General features: G+C 45.5%; 1 protein-coding gene across 1 annotated transcript in view; it reads right to left on the bottom strand.

The window, feature by feature from the left end:
- Positions 1–1,875: 1,875 nt before the first annotated feature.
- The window catches only part of LOC141111282 (exosome complex component 10-like), a 52,599-nt gene continuing 40,719 nt past the window's right edge, over positions 1,876–13,755 (bottom strand). The window contains exons 22-23 of the mRNA XM_073603439.1: positions 10,976–11,055; positions 1,876–1,999 (exon numbers count right to left, since the gene is read on the bottom strand). Coding sequence (XP_073459540.1) covers positions 1,969–1,999; positions 10,976–11,055 — 111 coding nt within the window. The 3' untranslated portion in view covers positions 1,876–1,968. The remainder of the gene's footprint in view (positions 2,000–10,975; positions 11,056–13,755) is intronic.

The following is a 13,755-nucleotide window of genomic DNA, read 5'->3' on the forward strand; positions in this document are numbered from 1 at the left end:
TGTCAGCTGTGAGGCCTTTTATAGAGAGGGGTGTGCCTTTCAAAAATCACGTCCAATCAATTCAATTCACCACAAGTGGACTCCAATTAATGTGTAGAGTCATCTCAGCAATGAACAAGAGAAATGGGAGGCCAATGAGGGAGAGTGTCCCCGGAGAGCTAAGGGTCTTACGCACATCGCTGGATCAAGATGGGGCTCAGGTAAGTATTAGGGGGGCTGCTGCACAAAGAAAGTTTTTTTTTTTTTTAACCTTCATGCATAGAATACATGAAGGTAAAGAACCTTGTGCCTTTACAACCACTTTAAACAACTGCAACATAACATTGAAAAAAGTGAAGGGGGGTCTGAATAGTTTATGAATGCACTGGAGATGTGGTAATAATTAATTAGATCGGTACAAATCTGTGCAGCTTAATGGTGCATCAACCCAAATTTTGTAAACAAAGCCTGCTTGCTAATAAATGATCAATGGTTATTATTGATAATCCATCTCTGGCAGTGTGATGCCATTTTACTGACTCCCTTGACAGTCATGTTCTTGCTTCTTTACCCACCAATCTCCACTTTACGTGCTTTCTTGACGCTTGGGTCTCTTTCACAGAGGCAGTGGTAAAAACAGGCAGTTAATCACATTCCCCATGGTTCGTACAACCTAGAACCTTTGTAATCTGCCATCTCCCCGTTTTGATTGTAAAACACTTTCAATAAAAAATACAATCTTAAAAAAACAATACAAAAAAAAAACAAAAAAAAAAATCAAACAAACACACACACACGAGGTGAACAGCAGTTTTACCACTCCCCAGCCACCCACCTAAATCATAGCATACAGCCAGACAAGACTGAACATATGCCGTAGCAAGTTTAACATGGTTTGCAGGCAGCACCAGCTGTCAGACTGGCCTGTTGAAGCCAATCTGACTGCACCACAGGTGCGAGGCAAACACTTCATGGTTGTGGTATGATAGTTCCATTCATAATGGCTGTTTGGTATTGGGAAAAAAAAAAAAAAAAAAAAAAAAAAAAGGACAAGTCTTTTTTCAAACCAGCTGGTTGTAAAAAAACAAAAAACAAAAAAAACAGCACCTATTCTGAACCATTTTTTACTATTTCTAAAGCAGAATTAAACTTTGGTGTGGGCAGGGCAGCATTTGTCTCGGAGAATAAAAATTATATAGGACATCACAGTTTCATAAAACAGAAGAAAAACAAGAACAGGCAGAACAGAAGATAAAAAAAACAAAACATAGGAGGAAATAGCTGGCATTTCACTGGACGAAATAGACGGTGCAGTATAAGGCCTCATGCACCCCGGATGTTTTTGGCTTTAGACGTTTTTTTCCTACAGTCAATACACTCTCCAGGGTGTTATCCTGTGTGTCCATGAACACATAGGCTGTTAACTGTTTTTGGCTGGGGCGTTTGGCTGTAAAAACAAACTCAAAACTAGTGGGTTCTGAGAGGAGTTTTTTAGCTGTAAAAATGCTCCAACATCAAAAACAGGAGGGAGAAGAGGAGAAGGAGGAAGAGGAAGAGAAGGAGGAAGAGGAAGCAAGGAAGAGGGGAAGAGGAAGCAAGGAAGAGGGGAAGAGGAAGAAAGGAAGAGGGGAAGAGGAAGAAAGGAAGAGGGGAAGAGGAAGAAAGGAAGAGGGGAAGAGGAAGAAAGGAAGAGGGGAAGAGGAAGAAAGGAAGAGGGGAAGAGGAAGAGAGGAGGAGAAAGAGGGAGGAGAAAGAGGGAGGAGAAAGAGGGAGGAGAGAAGGAGAAGGAGGAGTTGAAGGAGAACTCACTGCGAAGCTACTGGCGTTTTTATAACGTCCAGTGTGCATGAGGCCTTAGTGTAGCAAAAACAAACTGAACACAAAGCCAGAAGGTGCTTCAGTTGATTAAAAGTTTATTAAAAAAAACAAAACAAAACCCAAGCAGTAATGAATTAAACAGTTCCATGTCCAACCCACAGGGGGCAGTTCTTATCTCCTCGGCCAACTGTGTTTGAAGCCCCTAGAAGTAAAAGAAATGTGCATAAACTTCCAACAGCTCGATTCTTCATTAGGCCTCATTCTAATAGGCGTACTGTTCCATACACCCATGCAAAGGGCTGTCTTTACCCACATGGAAGGCACAGGTGTCCCATGCGCCCGCTTGCAGGCAGCATGTCCAAATCAATGACAGGCAGACAGTTGCACAGATCTCCAAGTGTATCCTCAATAGGTACTGCCATGTGAGACTGATGCACAGATCAGAACGCAGTCTACTTTATGAAGCATACATCGGTTCCGTGTCGATTTACACTGGAGATGTGTTTGCAGATGTGTGCAGCCAGCCACCTATCAATGATCTGAACAGGCTGCCTACATGGAACACCTGTGCCTTCTATGCAGATAAAAACCGCCCTTTGCACGGGCGTATGGAATAGTACCACCTGTGTTAACGAAGCCTTAGAAAAATAAAGATCAAAATTTGATGCGAGACAACAGTATTGTACACAAACTGTGATGCAACTTAAATATATATTTTTTATTATCTGATAACAGTCTCTCTACTACTACTACTACTACTACTACTACTACTAGAGGCATAGTAGTAGTGATATTAAATATATCAAATGTATACATTTATAATAAAATACTGAAAGCGGGATTCCGGCCACTATAATTTTTTTTTTTTTTTTTTAAAGTCAGCAGCTACAAACACTGTAGCTGCTGACTTTAAATAAGTAGACTTGCCTGTCCTGGGTACCCGCGATGTCGGGCGCCCGAGGCCGACCCGTCCCTCGGCTCCTGGCATCGCCATCCTAATTAAGGGAAACAGGCAGTGGAGCCTTGCGGCTTCACTGCCAGATTCCTACTGCGTACGCGCAAGTGGCGCGGCGATCTGTGAATGGCCCCCTGGTTTTCTGGGAACACACACAGTTCCCAGAAGGAAACGGGGCCACTCAGCTAGGAGCAGAACACTCCATGGAATAGGAAGAGGCAGATTAGGAAGACTGCCTAGCAACAAGGGTTCAGGTAAGTTTAAAAAAAAAAAATTTTTCTTCAAAATGTTTTTTTTTTTTTTTAAAGATTTTTCATGCTATTTTCTATTTTCGGGTTGCCCTCCACTTTAATTTGAAAACTGGGGAACATGCTGTGCAGTGATCTTTGTAGTATGCAAACCTTCAAGTTGTAAAAGGAGCCTTACATGCTGACGCATCCCGTTCTTGTGACCGGCGGCCATTTCTGCGAGTTTGGCCATTTATGCGCTTTTTTAGTACTAGTATTTTACAATAAATTACTAAACTATGAACTTCTCATCGGTCTCTGTGTGGTGACCCTGTTGACCAGCTTTGATGTGAGGAATTATTGCCTCTATGGAAGAGATACCAGATGATTGGTGGGGAGCACCTGAAAAGGTTATTCTGATGTTATGCCATTAAAGGGGTTGTAAAGGTGTTTTTTTTTTTTTTTAAAAATAACAAACATGTTATACTTACCTTCACTGTGCAGCTCGTTCTGCACAGAGTGGCCCCGAACCTGGTCTTCTGGGGTCCCTCGGCGGCTGTTTCAGCTCCTCCCCGCAAGCATTTACCACCTTCATGCGAGCTCCCTCGCATGGTGGTGAGTGCTTGCGGGCGCGCTCCCGTGATACAGCCGGCGGCTATAGCCGCTCGCTGTATCACTCGGCCCCGCCCCCCGGCGCGCCGCGTCATCGGATGTGATTGACAGCAGCGCGAGCCAATGGCTGCGCTGCTTTCAATCCATCCACTGCAGCCAATCAGCGACCAGGCTGAGCTGCAATGAAGCTGCCGAGGACGAGGAGCGAAGATTCGAGGCGTCAGGTAAGTAAAACGGGGGGGGCTGGGGGCGGCGGTACTGTCAAAAGTTTTTTCACCTTAATGCATAGAATGCATTAAGGTGAAAAAATTTTTACCTTTACAACCCCTTTAACCTATGGATGGTTGCTGAAATCCTCAAAGGGTTGTTCTGATGACATTCCATTTACCAATGGCATTCTGGTGAGTGCGCATTGAGGAAGGGGACTGCACCGGGGGCACCTTTTTTGCATGGAAGCACATTTGTCACTTTATATAATGTATTAGCACATTGCGAGTATATCTTCAGTGGACGATTGCCATCATGTTTGGACACTTGTTGCATTTTGCGGACTATTTGGGATTGCTATTAACCGCTTACAGGGCACTTATACCCCCTTCCAGCCCAATTTTCACTTTGACAATTGCACAGTTTTTTTTTTCCACACAAATAGAGCTTTCTTTTGGTGGTATTCAATTACCACTGGGCTTTATTTTTTGCTAAAAAAAAAAAAAAAAAAAAAAAAAAAGCAAACACCACAAAACATTTTTTCATATTTTGTTATAAATCTTTGCAAACGGTAATTTTTCTCCTTCACTGATAGTGCCACCTATGAGTGCAGCCTACGGAGTGACACTGATGAGGCACTGATGGGCAGTAACTGGCAGCACTGTTGGGCACTGATTAACCACTTAACAACCGGCCCATACCGTAGCCGAATGACGGCTACAGGGCGGTTGCAAAACTCTGGGTGGGCGTACAGTGACGTCCTCCCAGAATCCCGCTCTTGCGCGCACCCGAACACATCCGTGACCGCCGGGTCCTCACGAATCACGGTTAATGGCCGCTATTTCCAGCTGTTTACCATGTGATCGCTCCGTCAAATGACGGAGCGATCACATGTAAACAAACCGGTGTGATATCCGGTTCCTCTTTCCCCTCTCCGTCCAGTGTGAGCAGAGAGGGGAGAGATCAGTGGCAGCAGCACTGTGGGCTGGATGTGTAGTGCCCCCAGCGCTCAGTGATAAATCCATCCAACCATTCTTAGCCATGGATACCCATCCATCCATCCTCAGCATACCCATCCACCCATCCGCCCTCGGCATATCCATCCATCCTCGGCATACATATCCATCCATCCTCGGCATACATATCCATCCATCCATCCTCGGCATACATATCCATCCATCCATCCTCGGCATACATATCCATCCATCCATCCATCCATCCTCGGCATACATATCCATCCATCCATCCTCGGCATACATATCCATCCATCCATGGCATACCCATCCATCCATCCCCGGCATATCCATCCATCCATCCCCGGCATACCCATCCATCCATCCATCCTCGGCATACCCATCCATCCATCCATCCTCGGCATACCCATCCATCCATCCATCCTCGGCATACCCATCCATCCATCCATCCTCGGCATACCCGTCCATCCATCCATCCTCGGCATACCCGTCCATCCATCCATCCTCGGCATACCCATCCATCCATCCTCGGCATACCCATCCATCCATCCTCGGCATACCCATCCATCCATCCTCGGCATACCCATCCATCCATCCATCCATGGCATACCCATCCATCCATCCTCGGCATACCCGTCCATCCATCCATCCTCGGCATACCCGTCCATCCATCCATCCTCGGCATACCCGTCCATCCATCCATCCTCGGCATACCCGTCCATCCATCCATCCTCGGCATACCCGTCCATCCATCCATCCTCGGCATACCCGTCCATCCATCCATCCTCGGCATACCCGTCCATCCATCCATCCTCGGCATACCCGTCCATCCATCCTCGGCATACCCGTCCATCCATCCATGGCATACCCATCCATCCATCCATGGCATACCCATCCATCCATCCATCCTCGGCATACCCGTCCATCCATCCATCCTCGGCATACCCATCCATCCATCCATGGCATACCCATCCATCCATCCATCCTCGGCATACCCATCCATCCATCCTCGGCATACCCATCCATCCATCCTCGGCATACCCATCCATCCATCCATCCTCGGCATACATACCCATCCATCCATCCTCGGCATACATACCCATCCATCCATCCTCGGCATACATACCCATCCATCCATCCTCGGCATACATACCCATCCATCCATCCATCCTCGGCATACATACCCATCCATCCATCCATCCTCGGCATACCCATCCATCCATCCATCCTCGGCATACCCATCCATCCATCCATCCTCGGCATACCCATCCATCCATCCATCCTCGGCATACCCATCCATCCATCCTCGGCATACCCATCCATCCATCCATCCTCGGCATACCCATCCATCCATCCATCCTCGGCATACCCATCCATCCATCCATCCTCGGCATACCCATCCATCCATCCATCCTCGGCATATCCATCCATCCATCCTCGGCATACCCATCCATCCATCCTCGGCATACCCATCCATCCATCCATCCTCGGCATACCCACCCATCCATCCATCCTCGGCATACCCATCCATCCATCCTCGGCATACCCATCCATCCATCCTCGGCATACCCATCCATCCATCCTCGGCATACCCATCCATCCATCCTCGGCATACCCATCCATCCATCCTCGGCATACCCATCCATCCATCCATGGCATACCCATCCATCCATCCATCCATGGCATACCCATCCATCCATCCATCCATGGCATACCCATCCATCCATCCATCCATGGCATACCCATCCATCCATCCTCGGCATACCCATCCATCCATCCTCGGCATACCCATCCATCCATCCTCGGCATACCCATCCATCCATCCTCGGCATACCCATCCATCCATCCTCGGCATACCCATCCATCCATCCTCGGCATACCCATCCATCCATCCTCGGCATACCCATCCATCCATCCTCGGCATATCCATCCTCGGCATACCCATCCATCCATCCTCGGCATACCCACCCATCCATCCATCCTCGGCATACCCATCCATCCATCCTCGGCATACCCGTCCATCCATCCTCGGCATACCCATCCATCCATCCTCGGCATACCCATCCATCCATCCATCCATGGCATACCCATCCATCCATCCATCCATGGCATACCCATCCATCCATCCATCCATGGCATACCCATCCATCCATCCTCGGCATACCCATCCATCCATCCTCGGCATACCCATCCATCCATCCTCGGCATACCCATCCATCCATCCTCGGCATACCCATCCATCCATCCTCGGCATACCCATCCATCCATCCATCCTCGGCATATCCATCCTCGGCATACCCATCCATCCATCCTCGGCATACCCATCCATCCATCCTCGGCATATCCATCCATCCTCGGCATACCCATCCATCCATCCTCGGCATACCCATCCATCCATCCATCCATCCTCGGCATACCCATCCATCCATCCATCCTCGGCATACATATCCATCCATCCTCGGCATACATATCCATCCATCCATCCTCGGCATACATATCCATCCATCCATCCTCGGCATACATATCCATCCATCCATCCATCCATCCTCGGCATACCCATCCATCCATACTCGGCATACCCATCCATCCATACTCGGCATACCCATCCATCCATACTCGGCATACCCATCCACCCCCATCCATAATTAGCCATACCCATCCATAATTAGCCATACCCAGATGTACTCAGTCGTATGGCCATACTCAGCCGTACCATCTATACCCAGCCATACTCATTCATGCTCAGCCATCCCCATTCATGCCACATCAGTTATCATTATCATCCATGCCACTATGGTGCCTCACAAAAGTGTAATAGGTAGTCAAATTAGATTTGAAACTTATGTCCATAGAACACCTGATGGCGCTCCCTGCACGTTGGTCCTCTGTATGTGGCCAGGCTGTCCGTCCATCCATCCTCGGCATACCCGTCCATCCATCCTCGGCATACCCATCCATCCATCCTCGGCATACCCATCCATCCATCCTCGGCATACCCATCCATCCATCCTCGGCATACCCATCCATCCATCCTCGGCATACCCATCCATCCATCCTCGGCATACCCATCCATCCATCCATCCATGGCATACCCATCCATCCATCCTCGGCATACCCATCCATCCATCCATCCTCGGCATACCCATCCATCCATCCTCGGCATACCCATCCATCCATCCATCCTCGGCATACCCATCCATCCATCCATCCTCGGCATACCCATCCATCCATCCATCCTCGGCATACCCATCCATCCATCCATCCTCGGCATACCCATCCATCCATCCATCCTCGGCATACCCATCCATCCATCCATCCTCGGCATACCCATCCATCCATCCTCGGCATACCCATCCATCCATCCTCGGCATACCCATCCATCCATCCTCGGCATACCCATCCATCCATCCATCCTCGGCATACCCATCCATCCATCCTCGGCATACCCATCCATCCATCCTCGGCATACCCATCCATCCATCCTCGGCATACCCATCCATCCATCCTCGGCATACCCATCCATCCATCCTCGGCATACCCATCCATCCATCCATCCTCGGCATACCCATCCATCCATCCATCCTCGGCATACCCATCCATCCATCCTCGGCATACCCATCCATCCATCCTCGGCATACCCATCCATCCATCCTCGGCATACCCATCCATCCATCCATCCTCGGCATACCCATCCATCCATCCATCCTCGGCATACCCATCCATCCATCCATCCTCGGCATACCCATCCATCCATCCATCCTCGGCATACCCATCCATCCATCCATCCATCCTCGGCATACCCATCCATCCATCCATCCTCGGCATACCCATCCATCCTCGGCATACCCATCCATCCATCCATCCATCCTCGGCATACCCATCCATCCATCCATCCTCGGCATACCCATCCATCCATCCATCCTCGGCATACCCATCCATCCATCCATCCTCGGCATACCCATCCATCCATCCTCGGCATACCCATCCATCCATCCATCCTCGGCATACATATCCATCCATCCATCCTCGGCATACATATCCATCCATCCATCCTCGGCATACATATCCATCCATCCATCCTCGGCATACATATCCATCCATCCATCCTCGGCATACATATCCATCCATCCATACTCGGCATACCCATCCATCCATACTCGGCATACCCATCCATCCATACTCGGCATACCCATCCATCCATACTCGGCATACCCATCCATCCATACTCGGCATACCCATCCATCCATACTCGGCATACCCATCCATCCATACTCGGCATACCCATCCATCCATACTCGGCATACCCATCCATCCATACTCGGCATACCCATCCACCCCCATCCATAATTAGCCATACCCATCCATAATTAGCCATACCCAGATGTACTCAGTCGTATGGCCATACTCAGCCGTACCATCTATACCCAGCCATACTCATTCATGCTCAGCCATCCCCATTCATGCCACATCAGTTATCATTATCATCCATGCCACTATGGTGCCTCACAAAAGTGTAATAGGTAGTCAAATTAGATTTGAAACTTATGTCCATAGAACACCTGATGGCGCTCCCTGCACGTTGGTCCTCTGTATGTGGCCAGGCTGTGGAAAAGTCTCCCACATGTGGTATCGCCGTACTCAGGAGGAGTAGGAGAATCTATTTTGGGGTGTCATTTTTGGTATGTACATGCTATGTGTTAGAAATATTGTGTAAATGGACAATGTTATGTATAAAAAAAAAAAAAATGCATTTTCATTACACATTTTCCAAAAACTTGTAGAAAAAAAAAAATGACATGTTCAAAAGACTTGATATGCCTCATAGATTATACATTGGGTTGTCTTCTTTCCAAAATGGGGTCATTTGGGGCGATTCCATTGTCCTGGTTCTCCAGGGCCTTCAAAAGTGTAAGAGGTAGTCAAGAAATTATATGTGTAATTTATGCTCCAAGAATGCCTGATGGCGCTCCCTGCATGTTGGGCCTCTCTATGTGGCCACGTGTAAAAGTCTCACGCATGTGGTATCGCCAGGAGGAGTAGCAGAATGTGTTTTGGGGTGTAATTTGTGGTATGCATATGCAGTCTGTGAGAAATAACCTGCTAATATAACAATTTTGTGAAAAAAAAAAAAAAAAAAAAGAAAGAAAAAATATTTTTTTTGTGGGAAAAAAAATTACAACTTCAAAAAACTCACCATGCCTCTTACTAAATACCTTGTCTACTTTCCAAAAAGGGGTCATTTGGGGGGGTATTTGTACTTTCCTGGCTTGTTAGGGTCTCAAGAAATGAGATAGGCTGTCAGTACTTCAGGTGTGATCAATTTTCAGATATTGGCACCGTAGCTTGTGGACTCTATAACTTTCACAAAGACCAAATAATATCCACCGATTTGGGTTATTTTTACCAAAGATATGTAGTGGTATAAATTTTGGCCAAAATATATAAGGAAAAATTACTAATTTGCAAAATTTTATAACAGAAAAAGAAAAATTAAATTTTTTTTTTTTTTACAGAATTTGTCTTTTTTCTTTCATAGCGCTAAAAATAAAGAACCCAGCGGTGATGAAATACCACCAAAAGAAAGCTCTATTTGTGTGAAGAAAAAAAAAAAAAAAAAAAGGACAAAAATTTCATATGGGTAGTGTTGCATGACTGAGTAATTGTCAATCAAAATGTGAGACCGAAAGCTGAAAATTGGTCTGTTAGGAAGGGGGTTTAAGTGCCCAGTGGTTAAAAAAAAAAAAAGAATTAAAAAAAATTAAATACACACATGTAATAAAAAAGATAATATATCACAAAAAAAAATAAATAAAAAAAATAAAAAATAATATGCATTATACTGCCACCAGTCATTGTCCCTAAACACTGACACACCAGTTATAGGACGATGCTGTACTGCTAAAAAAAAATCCCAGTGATGATCAATTACCACCAAAAGAAAGTGCTATGAAAAAAATGATAACATTTTCACTTGGGTACAGTGCTGCATGACTGCGCAATTGTGAGACAGCGCTGAAAGCTGAAAATTGGCCTGGGGGGGGGGCTGGGGGAGAAAGTGTTGGGTATTGAAGTGGTTCAGGGCCTATTTACATGTATGCATTGAGATTCATTTTGAATAACACCTCAACCTGCTAAGGATTGTGTCTTTATTAAACCTTACCTACTGTTTATTGCAATATAAATGTAGAAGAGATGCCACTTACCGATTGGATTTCTCTGCCATAAAGGACATACTTTTGTTTCCCATGGATTGATGCCGTTTCTTGCCTGAAGTATTCTTCTGCTGTAAGGAAAGGGGGGGGCAGAAGATGTCAATGCAGCCATCATATCCCATTTAGGTGTATATAGCAAGTTCTTTCCTGCACCTCTATAAATATTCTAAGTGCTTTCTGAAAAGGATGCCACTAGCTTAGAATGTTTTTTTTTTTTTTTTTTTTTTTTTTTTTTTTTTAGACCCCTCCACCCCAGTTTTTTGTTTTTTTTTCAGGCTAGATCATAAACGCTGCCCCAAAAAATAAGTACATTTTAAAAGCAACCCTGTCACTAATGGTAAGAAATAAAAGAAAGATAAAAATGGCATCTGCTCTGAACCATGTATAACTAGATTTACAAAGTGGAACTAAAAAAACGTAGTGGGTGGCAAGCATTACGCCATTATGACACACCCCTCTGTGTGCTCCCTTCCAGCAAAGAGAGGCAAGAAGCTCCATGCATCCACTTGTGCCCAGTACACACGATAAGATTATCAGAGGAACGATCGTCTGTTTATTTTGCACACTAATCTCAGATCGAATCTGACGAGTTTACTAATACTAATAAGTCATGAAAATTTGCGCATGACAGAATAAAAATTCGGAAGTGACGTCATGTGTTGTAATGCATCTGTATTGCGTTTTCGAACGATAGCTGTACCGATTAAAAACTAAAATTGTACTATCTGGCATAGCACGAAAAATTTTTTCGTGCATGTCTGATCAAATAATAAAAAAATCGAATGAACTGTCCTGTTCGGCTCTCGAAAGCTCTGTACTAACGATCAGATTATCGTACGATCGCTCCGAAATCGGCATTTTTCGTACGATTTTCTGATCGTGTGTATGGGGCATTAGTCTCCACTGGTTCCATGGTATTTTCCTCTTCTTTCAGGTTCCCCATCTTCTTGCATCACCCATTGAGCCCTAGAGCTACATTATTTTATCATTCGGCATTGGCAACAGGACGAAGTCAGGAATTGGCCAAGTTCCTCCACCCCAAACTCGCTCATCCATGTCTTTATGGACCTTGCTTTGTGCACTGGTCCAAATCATTTGGTGGAGGGGGGATTATGGTGTGGGGTTGTTTTTCAGGGGTTGGGCCCCTTCGTTCCAGTGAACAGAACTCTTCAGGTGTCAGCATACCAAGACATTTTGGACAATTTCATGCTCCCAACCTTTTCTTCTGAGAATTTAAATTTTTTTTTTTAAATGCAAAAAGGGGAAAAACTAGTAAAAATGTGAAAAAATAATTTTTTTTCAAGTTCGATTAGCAATATTTTGAACACAAGTACCATTACTGTGGGGAAAACATTTTATTCTGCTGCTTGTTCTAATTACTGCAACACTAAAATTAAATTTGGATAACAAGGGGTTAATAGGAAAAACACCAACAAAGGAGCGAGTAGGTGAAGGGATTTGATGTCTTATGGATGCCAGATCCCTCCATAAAGAGTACCTGTCACTGCCTATTACTGTGACAAGGGATGTTTACATTCCTTGTGACAGCAATAAAAATGATCAGAATTTTTTTTTTTTTTTTAAACAGTGTAAAAATTAAATAAAAAATAAGTTTTTTTAAAGCGCCCTGTCCCTCCTTGCTTGCGTGCAGAAGTGAACGCAATACGCAAGTTGCGGCCCCAAATGTAAAAGGTGCTCAAACCACACATGAGGTATTGCCGCGATCATTAGAGCGAGAGCAATATTTCTAGCACTAGACCTCCTCTGTAACTCTAAACTGGTAAACAGTAGAAATGTTTAAAGCTTCACCTATGGAGATTTTTATGTACTGTAGATTGTCACCATTCCGTTTGGAACACACCGAAGTCAGGCAATTGGTCAAAGTTTGTGTGTGTAAAAGGCAGACATCCCAATACTTTTGGTAATATAGTATATATATTTTGGATTTTTATAACAGCTTACCTATTAAATCCTTTTCTTTTGAGGTATATCACAGGACGCAGAGCCTCAGTAATTACCGATGGGTTATATACGGTATCACTTGGACACTGGCACACCCTAGACAGGAAGTTCAACCCCCTATATAATCCCTCCCCTTACTGGGAATACCTTAGTTTTGTAGCAAAGCAATATAAGTGTATTAGAAGAGGGGCGGGACCTCTGTGTCCCGTGATGTACCTCAAAAGAAAAGGATTTTACAGGTAAGCTGTTATAAAAATTTTATTTTCTTTCTCGTACATCACGGCACACAGAGCCTCAGTAATTACTGATGGGATGTCCCAGAGCAATGCTATCTGGGGGGGGGGGGGGAGAACCACAACAAAGTAGGGTGTAATCAGACCTGAGGACCTCGTACCGCTGCTTGCAGCACACTACGCCCAAAGGCGATATCCTCATGCCTTCTTACATCCACCTGATAAAATCTGGTGACGGTATGGACTGAAGACCAGGTTGCGGCCTTACAGATTTGAGCCATAGAGGCCTGGTGATGCACTGCCCACGAAGCACTAATAGCCCTTGTGGAGTGCGCCTTGATTTGAAAAGGCGGAATTTTCTGTTTCAAACTATAGGCTTGAACAATCAATTGCCGAATCCATTTCGAAATGGTAGACTTTGACGCTGCCTGTCCTCTATTAGGACCTTCTGGCAATACAAACAAAATATCCGTTTTGCCAATTCGAGCAGTTGCTTCCAGATAGCCTTTGACTGCTCTCACTACATCCAAAGAATGTAGTGACCTTTCTTCCATAGAACAGGGATCTGGAAAAAAA

Source organism: Aquarana catesbeiana, linkage group LG10, assembly GCF_042186555.1.
Source record: "Aquarana catesbeiana isolate 2022-GZ linkage group LG10, ASM4218655v1, whole genome shotgun sequence".
NCBI classification, from domain to species: Eukaryota; Metazoa; Chordata; class Amphibia; order Anura; family Ranidae; genus Aquarana; species Aquarana catesbeiana.